Below are 18,828 nucleotides of genomic sequence, written 5' to 3' on the forward strand. Positions count from 1 at the left end.
GGTCCCAATGACCCTGGAAGGAAGTTCCCTGAATGTGGACACCCCACCCCCAAGGACTTGCATCCGTGGTCAGGCAAACTAACCTGTCCGTCTTCCATTGGGTACCCTGGATAAGATTCTCCGTATTCAGACACCATGATAGCTTCTGTAGAGTTTGGACTGAGATTTTCAATTTTGTGTCTCAGGACCAGCTTCTCTTCCAAGCGGACAGGATCTCCCACTGTAAGGCTCTCGAGTGTAGCTGAGCCCACCTCACTCCCGAAATGAAGGATGTGAGGGAGCCGAGGACCGACATTGCTGCTCTTATTGAAGTAACTGGTTTTCGGGTCAGGTTCCTGATTTTGTTTTGAACTACATCTACCTTCTCTGTAGGTAAAAAAGTTCTCTGGAGAGATGAGTCCAGTATTAAGCCCAGGAAGGTCTGCCTTCTTGATGGACAGGGTCTTGACTTCTCTTCGTTTACTATCCACCCTAGTGGATAAGATGGACCGGATTTCTGAAACTGCCGAATTGCAGGCTTCTTCTGTCTGACCCACTACTAAGAAGTCATCTAGGTAGTGGGCTGCCATTTTCGCCACCAACTTCGTAAACACCCTTGGGGCCATGGAAAGGCCAAAAGGGAGAGCCTGGAACTGAAAATGTTCCAGTTGACCTTTCAGATGGATGGCCATCCTTAGGAACCTCTGGTGCTCTATTGCAATGGGGACGTGGTAGTACGTGTCTTTTAGGTCCAGAACAGCCATGAAGCACAGAGGATATAGGAGGTTGATTGCTGAACGTAAAGTTTCCATCTTGAATCTTTTGGGTTGAAGAAAACGGTTAAGTTTTTTCAGATTTATGATGGTTCTGAAAGAACCGTCCGGTTTTCTGACCAAAAAAAGTGGTGAGTAGAACCCTTTGCCTTCTTCTTCTTTTATTACCGGGGTTAAAACTGATTTTTCTATTAATTTTAACACCTCTCCCTCTATGACTGACTTCCCCAAGGCTGAAGAAAGGATCTACGGTTGGTAAGAATCTGGCAGGAGGGGACTGAAGGAATTCTAATCTTAACCCCTTGCCGATGGTATCTAAAACCCACGGACTTAGGGAAATTTTTCTCCACTCTGCTAAGAAGTCCTTCAGTCTGCCCCCTACCGGAGTTCTGGCGTCATTGCTGGTCTGGCTTTCTCTTATCCGAGAAGGACTGGTTAAAGAAAAAATTTCAGTTTTTCCTCTGACCTCTGAACCGGTCTTCCCTGGCCTTCTTATCCTGTTCCTGGTTACCTCTAAAGGGACGACAATATTTTTATAAGAAAAAGATCCCTGGAAACCAGGAAACCTTTTCTTTCTGTCTGCCGCCTTATCCAGCAAGTCGACTAGGCTTGGACCAAAGAGGTATTCCCCCTCACATGGAACTCCACAAAGTGTTGATTTGGAAGCAATATCCCCACTCCAATTTTTTAGCCAAAGTGTTCTTCGCGCTGAGTTAGATAAAGCTGCCGATCTGGCTGCCAACCTAACAGAGTCAGCCGAGGCGTCTGCCAGGAAGTCAGCTGCCTTCCTGATCGTAGGGAGGGAAGCCAAGATATCTTCCCCGGGGGCACCTATTTTTTAACTGGGACTCTAGCTCACCTAACCATACAATAATAGACCGGGCCGTGCAAGTGGAGGCTATGCTGGGCCTAAAGGAGGAGGTTGATGCCTCCCAAGCACCTTTAAGAAAGGCATCCGCCTTTTTATCCAGGGGGTCCTTCAATGTTCCCCTGTCGTCGAATGGTAGGGCCGTCTTCCTAAAGACCTTGGATATAGCCACATCGCTTCTAGGTACCTTATCCCAAGAGGCAGAATCTTCCTCCTTAAAATATTTACGTTTAAGATTCTTGGAAATAAATAACCTCTTATTTGGTTTCTTCCACTCTCCTTTTATTAACGCTGATACATTTTTATGTACTGGAAAGGTGCCATGTTGTCTGGACTCCAACCCCCCAAACATAATATCCTGAATTGAGGGCGGTTCCCACGTTTCCTCTATGCCCATAGTCGAGTGGATGGCTTTAAGGAGCTTTTCAGCGTCTTCTACCGGAAAACAGGGTCTCCCCCCTATTTCTTCTTCCCCAGAAGAGGTCTGCGATGAAACATCAGAGGGGCCAAACACCGAAGATGGGGCCTCTCCCTCATCTGATGAAGGGGGGTTTTCTGGAGTACTCTCTACGCTTAGGCTTTTGCTGTTTTTGGGTAGCCTGGGATGCATTAACTTATGAGCGTACTAACGCTATCTATACAGGACTGGCACATCTTATCCCTGAGAAATATGAATACATAAGGTTGCAGGGCAATAATGTAAAAACATAAAATGACGCACCGTCTAAGCTATAACCAACAGCTATGTCAGACGTTCATCTTACCAATCAGATGATAACCCCACTCTGCATAAGGCACATTCCTTATTCTTTTTTGACACTACTTTCTTGGGCCTAACTGGAGCAGGAAGGACAGTGGGCTCCTCAGACAGCTTGTCATCTTACATACCTGCAGGGTGGATGATCAGCTCAAGTCAGAAGGGAAGACGCTAGCCGATAACCTTGCGCTCTACTCATAGGGAGCCCGAAGATGACATCACAGCCGGCATCCTGAGGCCGGTCATGTGACTTTAGGAGCGCTCCACGGCATGCTCATAGCTGCTCCTCTTCCTCCCCCTGGTGGCCGGCGTTGCCACGATGCCGTCTCCAGCACCACCACACACTGACCGCCCCCTCCGGAGCTCAGCTGTGCCTCTGCCTGCCCTAAGCGCACCACCGGATGCCGCCAACTTATCAGGGACACGCAGGTTAGTGGGGAGCCACCAGAGGGAAGGAACATGCATGTTGATCCTGCAGGCTTCCCATCAGAGACAGGAAACCACACTGAAGGGGAGGAGAATGTCTGCCCATTTTATCCTACAGGTTTCCTGTCTCTGTGGGGCGGATCCTCCTCTCTCCGGTGGTGCTGTCATGGGTGATAGGAAAAAGATTAAAAATGGAGATCCCTTCTGTTGCTGGTTAGCGCCCATACCCTTCACCACCTGGGACATTGGCCTCGTTTCCGCAACCTTCTTTCCTCGTGTGTTTTATTACATTGTACAACCTATGGAGAGGGAATCCTTGTACATGCTTCTCACCACCCATTAAGATCAAGGACCATGACCCTGAAAATGGTGACCGCAATGACACATTACTACAACATCCAATGTTACTACATCATTGACTTCTGTGGGAGTTTTCTAGACATGCTCTGTGACCTGTGCAGAGGTCATTGCAGAAGGAAGGAATAGATAAGCCCTGACAATTACCTATTGTGAATGGTGGATCCTGTCTCATCTGCCATTCTAATCCTGCCTGTAATATCACCTATGTGTATAGATAAGCAGGTAACTGCAGTAGAGTGATAGGTACAGACCAAGAAGTGGCTCCAATTTTTAGGCTTAATGGCCCAGTTTGAAAACTGCAGGATTTTATGGTTTGTTTAAATAGATATTGATATGGAAAATGTAAAACAAAATTTTTAAAAATGTTAAAACTTAAAAAAAATAAAGAAAAGTCATTTTCTGATGACATATTTCATTTAAGGGCTCTTTCACACAAGTGGATCCAGTGCGTGACAGAGAGCCAAGCCCCGCTCTGGACAGCAGACACACGGAGCATTAACATGATTGATAATGCTCTTTGCCATAAGAGATCATGTTAATGCTCAGTGTCTCTGCTGTCCAGAACGGGGCTTGGCACTTTCACGTAGCAGATTACCCGCACGGCATCCGCTCTTGTGAAAGAGCCCCAAGACTAATCTTCTAGCAGTTAACTGGTAGAAAATAGAGCCCGTCTCAAGAACTGAACCGGCATCGTTCATATGCAAGACATTAACCTTAAATGAGAAAAAAAAATATATAATTTTGGGGACAGACACTACCTGCCTCTGGTCGCTGCTTATTTAGTTGCCCTTTCAGTGTCTAGGCACGCATTACTTTCAAGTCTTCTTGGCACATCAAACCTCTGATCGGACAGATTTGGCACCCTGACTGATGCTGTACTTGTTTTGATACTTCTGTATCCTTTGCACTGAGGGGGTGCGGGTATGTTGAACTATTTATTAAATTCTTTCAACTTCATAAAAAATGATCATACTCTGATAAGGAATACACATCCAGCCAGGGGCGGACTGGCTATAGACCTTACAAGGAAGTTTCCCGGGGGCCGCCTGGGCCCTCTTTACAGCCAGTCAGTGGACATTTTTGGGATGTATTTTGTGATGCACTGATATTTGGCTCTGTTGTAGTGGTATAATGTGCCACAATATGGTATTGCTGACTGTGCCTGTCATCAGTTTGGACCCTACTACAAAATGGGACCACTTTTAGTACTTTTTCCCCAGTCAGCAGGTTATCACACATCTGCACTACTGATCCATTCTTAAGACAGCCATAAACATTCAGTTCAGCTGATAGGCCTCTTCCAACTCCCCATAGACATCGACATTTGTCCCAAAGTGGATGTGTATTCAATAAGGAGAAAAAGTGTCTGGCATTGGATTATTTCCCGGGAGTACAAAAGAATTGTGCGAAAATATTCACATCATCCAGATTCTTCTCTCCCAACATAATCGGATGGCAGCCTTAAAAAGGGTTTTCCACTTACATCAAGTTATCCCCTCTCTGTACTGTGTGGATACCCCAAAATGAAAGGTGCTTCTGGCTGGGGAAGCACTCAGCTGCTCCATTAATTTCTATGGCCGTTCTGGAGATATGGCAGAGTACAGTGCTCTCTGGAACCCCCACAGAAATTAATGGAGCGGCTCAGGGCTACCAACAATAGCTTAACACAGTACTCCGCTATCTGCCAATTCTATACCTTTTGATAGAGTAGGAGTGTTTATGTACTACCTCTGCTTTACTAGGCTACACGGGACCCCTAGTGTTAAGCATCCCAGGGTTAGGAAAACCCCTTTGACAGATGTAGTCTGTGGTACAGTTTTGCCAAACTGAATGCTTGATGTTTTATACAATGTATGTTCATTGAAATCCAATGAACACAATTAGAGCCTCTAATTCAAGCCTCTGGCCCTTGATCTACTGAACCAATATGGCAAACTGAGAAATAAAGACAAAAATAAATGAAAATTGCGCATTCACAGCTGGGCTGTAATTATGTGGGTAATGATGTAATCTTGCAAATACGAGATTGCTGCAATATTTCCATAAAAAAAGGGTTTATTTATGCCACGCCAAGATGTTCTGAAATGAACGTGTCCAGATTTGTTGCTCCCATATATTTTCAATAAATAAACTTAGTCACAGATCAAGCACACAGATTTACAGTTGATTAAAATAAAAAATTAAAATTTATACACAGTCCTCACAGCGCAGGGAAGAAAACTACTTTATACCAGCAGTTTCACCAACAGCTGCTACCTATACAATAATGTATAGGCACAAGTACCACAGGGTTAACACTGTAATGATAATTTTCTGGCAAGTCCAGGGAGTTGGCCAAGGTATGGGAAGGGATAATTCTATTGAAAGCAGCTTTTTTATTTGAGTGGTTTCCAGATATCTCCACCACACCATTCAGGCTCCAACTCCACCTCTCATGTGCAATCAGTCTTTGTGCAAATTTTCTCAGCCCTTCATCGCCAAGCCTCTGTGCCAGCTCAATCCCTGGGGGTGAGGTTACTGCTCTCAGGATCTTCACCCCCAGGCCTGGCATTCTTTGCCAGAGGTGATAAAGAACGCTGGGGAATGTCCAAAGTCTAATACAAGAGTCCATGTTTCATGCCTGTCATGCAGCCCTACATCAGGCAACAGCTCTTGGCCTTCTCTTTCTTGAAGGTTGAAGAAATTAATTCAGAACGGCTTGGCAGATTTAACAGTCTCTTCGATAAACTCCGGACAGGGCTTCTACGGTTGGGTGGTGTGGGTTTAGACAGACACAGTGAAGATGCAGAACGAAATATGCTGTGCACACTTTTTTCTGATGTGAAGGCTGAACACTCTAGATAGCTCTGAGCTCCCATTTGCTTGGCTGCAGCACAACCCTGGAATTAAAGCAAATGAAGAATTATAAATTGTGGACAGTTCCTGGTCATACAGTTTGTATTAGCGGTATACAAATGACATTAACGTTGTGCCAATTCCAGCGCGAGTGCACATGGTCAATGAAGCGTCATGTTACCATGAACAAAGAAATATTGTCACCACATGGGAATCTGGCCACAACACCACAAAAGCTCTTTAATTTAGATTTCTAACAAAAAGGACGTGTTGTCATCTTGGCAAAAGTCCCAATTGGCAGAAGACCAAGTAAAGTCCGTACATCATTGCCATATACAGAGAGGAACAGTGTTATATGCCATTACACAACAAATTGGTCACACACCAAGCACAGGTCAGCATTTTGTTCTGGATAATTAATTAGGTCATGCATACAAACCTGTTCATAGGACACTGGAGTCTGTTTCTGGTTGGACAGCTCCATAATGGTGCTAAAGTCAGTTCTCAGGTCTGTTTTGCAGCCTATCAGTAGTACTCTTGTGTTGGGGCAGTAGTCCACAATTTCTGTCTTCCACTGAAAGGGAAAAGGCAACAGTAAGTCAATACAAGTGTATCATCCATGGCTTAATTTACACCAGTATAGAAGGTTACCTATCTATACTAATCTTGGCTGGAGAAGATACACACCTTCTTTAATGCACTATCAAGACTTTCTGGTCGGCTTACATCAAAGCAGAGCAATACGGCATCGGAGTCACTGTAGCAGAGTGGACGGACATTATCATAATATGGGGAACCTGTCGGAGAAGAGATAAATGGTCATGAGGTGTGAAGGTCAGAGCAACATGCTTGCCGCTATTCCCACTGAATGCAGAAGGTTCCCAGAAACTACAGTCAACTGCTATTCACCTTCTCAAAAATCAATGTAAGGAGAAGCTGCATCATTTATTCTCTAGGTGCACCACTATCAACTCCATGTTTAATGGGATATTTATCACACAACAGACACTATAGCTCCCAGGAGGCAACTACTTTTGGGTTATTTGGTTAAGGGTCTTTTTATAGCCATGCTTGTAAGATATACACACACCTCCCGTCTACTGGAAAGATATGCAAGTTATGCACCAGTTTATACTCCCATTCCCATGTATGGGTTTGTCATTTGAGGATTTTACTTCCAAGGAGCAGTTCTACAGTCATTCACCACTCCTAAAAGTGGCTCCTTCAGTAGGTGACCCAACATTGACTCAGACTATAATAATCATTGGTTATAATTGCAATCACTGAGGTCTGGAAAAAAATAAATAAAGATGTGCGCTACAATAATTTACAGCCAATTACCAAAAACGGATAAAGTAAAGATGGCTCCATGGAACCAAGTGGTAGAGATATGGGGGTTGCTTTATCAAACTGGTGTAAAGTAGAAGTGGCCTAGCTGCACATAGCAATCAGATTCCACCTAATTTTTCACAGCTCCTTTGAAAAAGGTGGAATCTAAGCCAGTTCTACTTTACACCAGCTTGATAAATCTCTCCCATGGTTTCTAACATGCCTCTAGTTACAATCATATGGTATCATTACTTTGGAGTCTAGTCTGAGTAATACCCTGTCACCCTGCAGAGGAAAATAGAACAAAAGCAAAGACCCCTATGGGTATGTACACACGATATGCCAATAGCAAACCCAACATGTAGTTATTAGAACAGTGATCAGTAGCCTCCGGCATTCCAGTTGTTCTGAAACTACAACTTCCAGAGTGCTCCACTCACTTTTATAGGAGTTATGAGAACAGCTGGGCATGTTTGCATGCTGGGAGTTGTAGTTTCACAGCAGCTGGAGTGCCGAAGGTTGCCGATCCCTGTATTAGGCCTGCGGTAGAAATCAGAGGCTGACATACAGATATCTGCCATGGATGTGCAGCAGATCTCCATAAGGACCATCTCCATTTTATCCATGCCCCCGTTATGCCATTCAATAGGGCTAATTCAGCTTTTCAAGCGAAATCCACCAGAGAATTAGGGTTAAACACTATTTCACGTTTAGATTTTTGGCAGTTTTTGGACTGATCAACACTAAATCCTCTGCCAATCCTGAACATTTGAGCACAAGAGCCGCCTGTAGCTCTCAAGTCACTGCTTCGGAAAACACGTTGACCATCCATTATCCGATTTATTGAAAGTTTTTTTTTTATCCAGACTGTGGTTACAAGAGCACAGCAAGCTGGAGAACTTCAGGGACCAGCTGGCTCCTTAGACTGAACAAGCCTTCCCTGAGGAGGCCATTATCTGCTAGACCCTTCTAAGTAACAGCCTCTGTGCTAGAAGATGTTTGGGACACCATCTCAGTTTAATGACTGCCTCAAAGAAGGAGCAATCATGACTGATCCAATACAAGTGCCTCCTCAATGTGCCGAGAGGCATCTTTTAAAGGAAAAAGAAATAAAGTAATAGAGTTTATTTGCGGGTATGACACCCGGACAGCACCCCTCAAGCACACATAGGGCAAGAGAGCTGCAAGCCATAAGCTTTCCCCATTTCACCCTCCCTTTCAGGTTTCAGCTCAGCAGCTTCGTGCTTAGAATAGCAAATACCCCCTCCCTGACAAGGAGAACAGTTTCCATAGCAACAAGCCCAGACCAATCCTGTTAGGGGACAGGAGGCTGCAGACTATCAAGACATCCTACATATTTGTATATTGAACAAGGACATAACTAGTATAGGTGCTGCTGTTCAGTAATGCACTCCACCCGTAGTGCGAGAACGTGGCAGGATGCAGCAGAATTGGCGCCAAGCACTTCCGAATTACACTGCAAATCCAACAGCACAAGGCAAATGTTCCAAATGCACAGGATGGACACATGACAATTGTCAAATATACATTAGGAACAAAAGTACCATACAAGTGCTAATAAAGACTAAAAGTTCCCCCCAATACCATAAATATAACTGAACTGAGTGATAAGACATTCAACTGCCTAATTTGTTGCAGCTACCCCATGTCCTGGCTGGCGACCTGGCATAGCCGGTGTGCTGCTCAAGGACTGGCTGGTGCCTGCTGCATCCCTTCCCCTGGGGCTCTTCGGAAACTGCGTAGCTGAATGTACAATTCTGAGCCACACACCGGCTAAGAAGATTCCTGATCTGCAGCATTGACTAGACCGGCTGCATAGCAAACAGCCAGCAAATCACCGGCACTGCACCTCTGGAGAGGTAACCCAAAAATCAATGGCACAAGGACCTATGATAGAGGAAATGCTTAGAAGATTAAGACACCGGGAAAAGGGTTACAGTAAATGCACAGGACGCCTTATTATACAAGGGCTGACAGATGAGGTCACTAAATGTTGCAACCCAAGGGTGCTACCGCACATTCAGGCTTTTTGATAGTTTTTGAAGCCAAAATCTGGTGTGGATCCCAACAGGAGTGAAAGTATTAGTGGCAAATACTACTTCACTTTTAAATTCATGCCAGGTTTTGGCTTTACAAACTGCTGCAAAAAAATAAAAATGAATGTGTGGCGGTAGCCTAAATGCCACATGTGTCCCTGAAAAAAAAAAGGTCAGCCTCCCGGTCTCTGGTTCATCAGATTTACAACCCTGAATGAATTTTTCCAGAAGATTAGCAAGATACAGACAGACCATAATATACATGCATCTGTATTATACCATCCTGTGCCTAAATCACCTATGTGGTAACAGGAAAGTGATGTCCCCATGGGAAACAGTTGGATAACCCCATTAAACTAAAAATTAAGCCAAGACTATAACAGACCTCCCAGAGTGGCGATCATATTTACTTGGTCCTCACCACTGGGCTCAGTCTCCATCGCTCCTGTTGACGGTGGGTGGGAGATACTGACCGCTGCAGCCAGTCGCACAACAGTGACCTGCTGCCCTTCTGTCACAGTTGTTAAAAGGTTTTCTGTCACCAGAAATACCGAATATAAACTGGCTGACATTAGCGATGTGCTAATGTCAGCTGAACCTAACTAGCCTGTTCCTAGTTTTATCTATGCCCCAGTTACTCCATGAATGTAACTTTCATAATATGCTAATTAGCCTCTAGGAGGGGGGGGGGGGGAATGCTCCTGCTCCTAGAGGCTCCGTTCTCCCACCTGTCACCTCCCTTGATTGACAGGGCCAGGCAGAGTTTGCCTCCTCCTGCCGGCACTGAGCGCATGGTAAATCTTGCGCCTGCGCCGTTCAGTATTCAGCGCAGGCACAGTAAGGACATCGGAAGCCAGTGAGGGCCCTTCCTTCACTATGCCTGCGCCGAATACTGAACGGCACAGGCACGAGATTTAACATGCACTCAGGGCCGGCAGGAGGATGCGAGCGGCGCTGCCTGGCCAGGTCAATCAAGACTTGGAGGGAGGTGATGGTCGGAGAATGGAGCCTCTAGGAGCAGGAACAACGCACCCTCCCCCCCCGCCTTTGAGGCTAGTTTTCATATTATGGATAAAACTAGGAACAGGCTAGTTAGGTTCAGCTGACATTAGCACATAATGACAGCCAGTTTAATTTCGGTATTTCCGGTGACAGAAATCCTTTTAATTTCAGTACATCAGGGAGATGAAGAACCGGTGGTGCAGCGACGGAGACTGAAACTGAAACCCAGTGGCAGGGACCAGGAAAGGATGAACGCAGGTCGGTCACTCTGGGAGATCTGTTATACTTTGGATAACCCCATAAAAGATAAAATGTTTAAAGGAATTGTCTTGACACTGAAATGTTAAAATGGGAAGAACAAAGAAAAAAAAATATTAAATAAAAAAAAAAAATATATATATATATATATATATATATATATAGCAATACTCCCTTTAGCAGGGGGACAAAGAAGTACAGAGACTGAATGGGAGTGCATACAAAGTGGGTCATATTATAAATAGGAAGAAATAGAGCAAGTTACGAAAAAAAGGGCACAGATAACATGACAGTGCTCCTTGGCCCCTCCTACTGAGCTAGCAGTAATGTTCTTTACTGTTCCTACAGGAAAGGGTGGCACTGAAAGGTAAGGGGCAGCAGTTTGGTGTGCCTTGTATATAGTGTTTATAAAGTTGTGCCCCCTCCTGGCTGCAAACATGTAACAAAAAAACACAACACCAACAGATCAGTTTCGGGAACACACATCCCTACCTCCATACAGACTGAAGTAGAACACTGTTTGCACAAACTTTCTGGAATTTGTAATTACATTGCTTTCTGGCAATGTGTATTGTAAAACTAAAGCACTGCTAATGGAACCAATAACTTCCCGGTGACTACAAAGCTGCAGAACAGGAAGTGTGCCTGGGGGGTGGGGGGCAGAAAGAGCTGTGTTTTGGGAGCAACTGACAATTTCTCCTCATTAACAGTTACAACATGGCTCTTAAGCATGGAAGTGACCAAAGGGCGTTGGCCACCAGTGGCTCTCATTCAGGTTTGTCCTCAGGGCAGTTTCAGGCCTGAAAGACCAGCTAAACAGCACCCAGCAGGAAGCACCATAAACCTCTGATTACAGGTCTTTTCTGTTAGTACAATTGAAAAGGAATGTTAAAAACCCTACAATTCATTCCCACCTACAATTGTTAAGGATTTGCCCACTCCCTCTAGAAATATTGGAAGGTTTGCACATGAACAGCACATATGCAGGAACATGTCTGGGCCTCTCTCCTAGAAGAAGCAGAACCAGACTACTTCAATGATTTGGTACAATGCCTGAACCTCAACACGCCCCTTCTAAGAAGCTGGTGGCTTCAATAGTAACATTTTTGAAGAACAGCTTCTGACTTTGTTGAGAACTGCATTGTAGCATCTTACCGCAAGGCCAAGCATTTAACATGGGCAGCCAAGATTTCCCTTTAGGCCGAGGTCACACGTTGTGGCCGTGGCGAGATGAAGATCATACAGTTTTCAGACTGACTGCAGCTAAAAGCAACGCCATTGTTAATGGTTGCACCACTAAGCAGCTAAATGACAGTTTACTGCAGGAGCACAAGGTGTGAACCCAGCCTTAGTCATGTCTTACGGGTGATCGTTACAATTCTAGGCACAAAAGAAAAGAACACTTTACTTGACAACCTACCGACCTAACAGAACACAGGATCTGATGACAGCAGACAGTTGTCACACCTGTTGTGATGGCCATTTGCTTATGGACTGGTTGGTCAAAGCAAGATAAAGGACTTTACACCTGGCGGAGAGTAGTGCCCATCTAAACAAAGATGGCGGTTAAAGCACTTCCTTCCTGTGTATCTGAGCAAGTGAACATTTGCTGTAGCAGTAATAGGTCAACGGTCATCTCAGTGAGAAACCTCTCCAAAGATCATTTTCCCTTGGAGAAGACTATCCCTTGTCTAGACCAGATTTACGGTGACGGATTTTCAGCTCCATTGTATATTACGCACAACCACCATCTTCTCTCAGAAGACCACCCCCCCCCCAGAAGTCAACTTTTTAAATGCTGGTTAGGCATCTTAAGAGGTTTCACTAAATCCAAAACTCATGATGTTTTATGTTATTAGTTAATCGTTTATTGGACACTCCTTAAGGCCCCAATACATATTTGTGTGATGGCCAAACTTGCCCTTGTCTGTGGGATTGGCCAACAATCAAATTTGTATGGGGTTCTCCCAACATGATTAAATCATGGGAATTAAATTTTTTCACAAGATCCTTTTGTTCTCCCAGGAGATAAGCTGCCACCAGACTTGTCTAGCAGTGGTTTTCTGCTCTCACCCATCTGAACAGAGCATGTATGGAGGAGTCAGGAGAGATAGTGGTCTGCTGAACATGGTCACCTAACCCTGAAATAGAGGCAGAATTACCTCCAGACCAATGTAACGTGGGTCAAGTATAAACCACATACCCTCAATGTCATGAACATAAGGGGGTAAGTTTTTTCTTAATTTATCAAGAATAAATAAAAAAAAGTTTTATGGGGCTGTATGCGGCTTAGGTAGAATCACATTGCCCCTTGCAGTATACATACCTGATGTGTCCCATAAACTGAGCTCCACACGATTCTCCTCTGTCTCCAAGCTAGCTGTGTAGTTTTCAAACACTGTGGGTACATAGGTCTAGAAACAAGAGACACATATATAGCTTACTGACAACACTGCAGCCAACAGAGATACTTCAGTGCAACAGAGCAATGATAAGACATCGTCGTAGCCAACACAAGCACAGGGAGTCGACACCTACGCAACACAATGGAACTGCGGGCAATAGAGCTCACTGACACCACTGCAGCCAACGCAAGCACACGTGTCTCAATGGCACCACTGCAACATACAGATATTGATACGCAAGGCAAGTGCACCACACAATAAGACAATCCAGAGAAGCAAGACAGAAAAAAACAAAATACAGACATCAGAACTCAGGATCTCTGCAAATCCTTAAAGCCCAATGCTTCACCTAAGTCTGAAAAATTGTGACCATTGTGCAGAAGGAGGACAATGCATTGCTACAGTGTCACAAGCTGGCGGATACCAAAACATACACAGCATTCATGCCACCACAACATGACATTGGCTTCTCAAGGTGACAACTGACCTTTATCATGCCACCCATTATTAGGATTTGTGGTCTACAATAAACATCCAGATGTGTCACTAGATACAATAAAAGACGCTACATTGACCAGTCTTTTCTAGATAGAGACACCCCAATATTTCACCATGCATCCTTTGTCTCAGAGAGCCCCCCAGACTATCCCCAAATGGCATCATTCTAATTACATTGCAGGACTTCTTGTGCCACCCCAATGGATGATGGTTAGTGACCCATCAGACGCTGGGCTAAAACCTGAAAAATGTCAGTTTCCCCCTAAAAAAAAAATATTGGATCTGGTGGGCTAATACTTAATGGTTGGTAAGGTGGTATACTGGCATCATCTATGGGCAGCTCTAAAGTCTCCTGTGCCCCCACAACAATACCCCAGAGCCGACTGTGGTGCAATGCCAGGGGTGTGCTGGCATGTGAGAAGCAGCACAATGCGAGCTATATCCTGGGAAGAGAATGCAGTCACAGCCCAGTGCACTGGCATCTCAACTATGTCCCAGGGCTACACGGGAACCTGGGCCCCGGGGTAAAGGGCTTCATTACTGACCCCACAATGTCACTTACCTCAGGGTAACAGTCTTTGGCCAACACTTGTAGCATGGCCGTCTTCCCACAGTGCACTTCCCCCACCAACACGAGCTTCCACCTGACCACGGCGGGCTGAGGAGGATTCCTTCTCTCCTTCATTGTATTGCGGTAAAACGTCTAAAAGCAGCGATTACAAATATACTCCCAAATAAATGAGCAAGCAAGAATCCAGCGAGCAACTGAATCTTCCAGGCAGAAGCCGCTGTATATATAGCCACCGCCGGGCCAATCACAAGGTGAGGACTCGCGAGGCCGGGCCAATGAGCAGACGGGTTTGAGAGACGCCCCGCCTCCCGGTGTGCTAACCCGCAGTCCCGCTTCCTAATGAAAGCCACGTGGTGTCATTTGCATTGTCATGGAATGTCTGCTGGCCCTGGCTGTGGAGGTGTGCGGACCGGGGCAATGGCCGCGCTCCGGGTCCAGCCGTTAGTCCTGTGCCTCTCAGTCCGCCGTGTGAGGGACAGTACGTGGGTTTGTGAAAGGCAACCACTACTGCCAACTGCCCTTCTATGTAAGGTGGTGTTCACATGGCAAAGTACCCGGTAATAAGCCCCACTGGGCGGGTGTTTTTACCTCACAGATTTCAAATACTCTTCAAGAAGTGATACCTCACTTGTTAGAGGACTCATTCCCATTGAAGTCAATGGGAAAGCCCTACAATACACACATTTTAAATACACTTCAAATAAGGCTACTTTCACATCTGCGTTTTTCTTTTCCGGTATTGAGATCCGCCAGAGAAAAACGCTTCCGTTTTGTCCCCATTCATTGTCATTGGGGACAAAATGGAACAGAATTCTCCAGAATCCATTGCGTTCCCATACCGGACAGAAAACTGCAAGCTGTGTTTTTCTGTCCGGCATGGGATGCGGAGCAAGACACACAATGTAAGTCAATGGTGTCGGATCCGTTTTCTCAGACAATAGAAAACGGATTCGGCACCTATTGACATACAATGGAGTTGATGACGGATTCGTCTTAAAGATAATACAACTGGATCCGTTCATAACGGATGCAGACGGTTGTATTATGCAAAACGGAAGCGTTTTTTCTGATCCCTGCTGGATCAGGCAAAAAAAGCATATGGGAAAGTAGCCTAAGGGAAAAACGCGTGAAAACAGATTACATTTAAATTCTGATCACAATGAAAAAATGCATTGGAAAAAACGGATCCGCCATTTATGGACTTTTTTAGCCCATTTTTCGTTTAACATGCAAAAGCCGGCTCCGGTTTGACGGAACACACAGCGGCATTAATGTGAGTCGATGGGAAAAATGACGGATCCGGCGTTGTGTCAAAGATTTTTGTCCGGGAGTAAAATACAACATGCTACGGTTTTCTGACAAGCCTGATCAGTAAAAAAGACTGGACTGAAGACATCCTGATGCATCCTGAACAGATTACTCTCCATTCAGAATGCATGGGGATATACCTGATCAGTTCTTTTCCGGATTTGAGCCCCTAGGACGGAACTCAGCGCCAGAAAAGAAAAACGCTAGTGTGAAAGTACCCTAAGACATAAAAAGAAGACCAGATTACACTTCTGATCAGCCCCTTGTTTTCCAACATGAGCATTTTGTTGTGTGAACATAGGCTTATTAGGCCCGGGGACGGACTGAGAACTTAAAGTGGCCCTTGAAAAAAAACTAAAAGTGGCCCCATGTTGTAGGTATATCCAAACCGACAGAAGACAGGGCCAACAAAAGTAGACAGGGACATCAATACCTTGCAGCACAAAATACCGCCCTAGCAGAACCAAATACCACAATCCTCCATAAAACACTGCCCTGTCACCATACAGGTGATACAAGTGAATTCAGGAGGGCACCTGTATCTGCCGGCCAGGTACCTGATGCTCCCCGAAGCATTGGATCATTATGTTCCCGGTCTGCGGCAGTGAGGACGGCTCAGGCGGCCCCCTGGGCATCGGCCCAGTGGCAAATTTTTCTGTAGGGTTTATAGCCAATCTGCCCCTGCTTAATCCTCTTCCACCCATTAGTAAATCGCGGACGTGCTGTCAGCGTTCTCCACGGGCAGCATACATAGCCATTGATTTTAGGCCTCATGCACACAAACGTATTTTCTTTCCGTGTCCGCTTTTTTTTTTTTTCTGCGTATCGTTCATTTCAATAGTTCCGCAAAAAAACAAAAAACAAAGTTACTCCATGTGCATTCCATTTACGTATGTCCATTCCACACAAAAAAAATAGAATATGTCCTATTATTGTCCCCATTACGGACACGGATGGTACTGTTCTATTAGGGGCCAGCTGTTCCGTTCTGCAAAATACGGAATGCATACATCGTCATCCGTATTTTTTGCGGACCGCAAAATACATACGGTCGTGTGCAAGAGTTTATTCACACATCCTTGTTTTTCAAACAGTGGAGACATGCACTTCTTTGGTCCATGATGAAGACCGAACACTCACTGAAGTGCATGGGTCAGTGAAAACCCACTGAGAGAACATGGAAGCCAGTGGTTTTTCACTGACCATGCTCTGGAATCCCCTTTTTCTGCCTGGTAGTGCACATGGAATATGGATGATACACTGAGGGCAAAGAAAACGGACACGTGGACCAAACACCGACCGCCTTGTCATGGATGTCATCACTGACACAGACGTGTGAAAGAGGGCTTAGGGTAGGGGCCACATGTGGCAGAAATTGTTGGGGATTCTCTGTTGTTCGTGTGGAAAGTCAGAATTAACAGCGCAAGCAAAGTGGATGAGGTTTCCGAAATCTCATCTATTTGCTGCGGAGAAAACCTGCAGCATAAACCGACTCGTTCTTCAGGATTTACTCGTAATTCTCAACCTTTGCTATCAAAGGCTGAATGAATCTGGAGACTCTCTGGTCATAGCAGCAATGGCAGCGCATTTCAGGCCTTTTTATGTGTGGTCGTACCCTTAGATCTCATTTGCCTAGGAAAGCTGGTTGACATCTAATAGGGCCACCAGTACAGCTTCAATGGGGTTTTGGGCTAATCCAGTGGTGACACCCCCCATATCCCTGCAGAAGTAGGTTGGGGCTTCATAGTGTATAAACTACCACGATTATTGCACCCATGTTACATCACTGATACGTCAGTGTGATATCGCGCCTAATGTAACCCTATAAAAGATGTTTCAACACCGTTACAATCAATAGGCGTAGTGTAGATCAGTCAGCCAGTAAGGCTGGGTTCACATCTGTGACACATTTTCAGTTCCAGGGTATTAACTGAAAAATAGTGGACTGGGCGCATGTGACAGACAACAATGGTGCCCAATGGACCCTGCAGACTGTGATGGGTCCGCTGGATTTCCATTCCCGCAAATTAGGGCTGATTCACATCTGCATTAGGGCACACGACTGTATGATCACTGTGCCCGTGTTGCGGACTGCAAATAGCGGTCCCCAAAATATGGGCACCGGCCGTGTAAACTCCATAGTGTGGTCCAGACCCATTGACTTGAATGGTACCATGATCCGCAAAATACGGCAAAAGATAGGACAGGTCCTATCTTTTGCGGTGCGGAGGCACGGACCCGAAAGCCCACAGAAGCGATTCTGGGTGTTTCCGTGGCCTTCTGATCCGTGCCTCCACACCGCAAAAGATAAGACCTGTCCTAGCTTTTGCCGTATTTTGGGTCCGCACGGCAGTACTGAGTTCACAGAGTGTTAAGACTTTCTAATAAATGTACTGTTAACATTTTTGTTTTGTCCTGTGTACAGTACATACCACAATGAGCCTATAGTCACGTCACTATAGACAAAACCTGACTTTTGGCCTGCTGATAACGCGTCCCTTAAACACTGGCAGAAAAGGACACCATCAATTTTAAATAGAAAGCCTAAAGGGAACCCGTCACCTGGATTTTGTGTATAGAGCTGAGGACATGGGCAGTGATGGCCAGTTCGAAGTGTTCGCCCGCGAACACATGCGAGCTGCCATCTTAACTCACAAGTCCGGCGAGGCACAGGTAGGCCCTTAAACAAATGCGGTCAGCGGGAGCAGGCAGTTCCGAGAACAGCCCGATGAAGGCCCCCGGCGGCTGTTCTCGGAACTGCCTGCTCCCGGTGACCGCATTTATTTCAGACTGGCTCGCGGCACAGGTAAGGGCCTACCTGTGCCTCGCCGGACTTGTGAGTTAAGATGGCAGCTCGCATGTGTTCGCAGGCGAACTGGCCATCACTGGACATGGGTTGCTAGATGGCCGCTAGCACATTCGCAATACCCAGTCCCCATAGCTCTGTGTGCTTTTATTGTGTAAAAAAAACCTGATTTGATACATATGCAAATTAACCTGAGATGAGTCAGAGCTTGAAAATATGACTCTTCTCTGGTCACACAAGTAAGATATGACTCTTATGTTAATTTCCATAAAAGGCGGGAAGTACAAAAATGCATAATACTTTTGTCTGCAAATGAAATTAAAAGTGTAATTTATATGTTTAGGGTAACACAATGAACATTTAGAAACGCTCAGTGAGGGTAGCATAGTAGAGGTGACAGGTTCCCTTTAAAGGTTTTTTTCTGAGATTTTAAGGCCTCATGCATACGACCATTCTGTTTTTTGCGGTCCGCAAACCGCGGATCTGCAAAAAACGGAAGCCGCCTGTGTGCCTTCCACAATTTGAGGAACGGAAAGGGCGGCCCATTGTATAAATTCCACGAATAGGACATGCTTTATTTTTTTTTGTGGGGCCAC

The 18,828-nt window shown here is 45.4% G+C and overlaps 1 protein-coding gene across 1 annotated transcript; it reads right to left on the minus strand.

The window, feature by feature from the left end:
- Positions 1-5,214: 5,214 nt before the first annotated feature.
- On the minus strand, positions 5,215-14,299 carry RND1 (Rho family GTPase 1). Its single transcript, XM_040425518.1, has 5 exons — positions 14,110-14,299; positions 12,971-13,058; positions 6,686-6,795; positions 6,438-6,572; positions 5,215-6,042 (listed from the first exon to the last, which is right to left on the minus strand). Exons 1-5 carry the CDS (start codon positions 14,230-14,232, stop codon positions 5,797-5,799), a joined length of 702 nt encoding a protein of 233 aa, XP_040281452.1. The 5' UTR covers positions 14,233-14,299; the 3' UTR covers positions 5,215-5,796.
- Positions 14,300-18,828: the final 4,529 nt, after the last annotated feature.

Source organism: Bufo bufo, chromosome 3 (genome assembly GCF_905171765.1).
Source record: "Bufo bufo chromosome 3, aBufBuf1.1, whole genome shotgun sequence".
NCBI classification, from domain to species: Eukaryota; Metazoa; Chordata; class Amphibia; order Anura; family Bufonidae; genus Bufo; species Bufo bufo.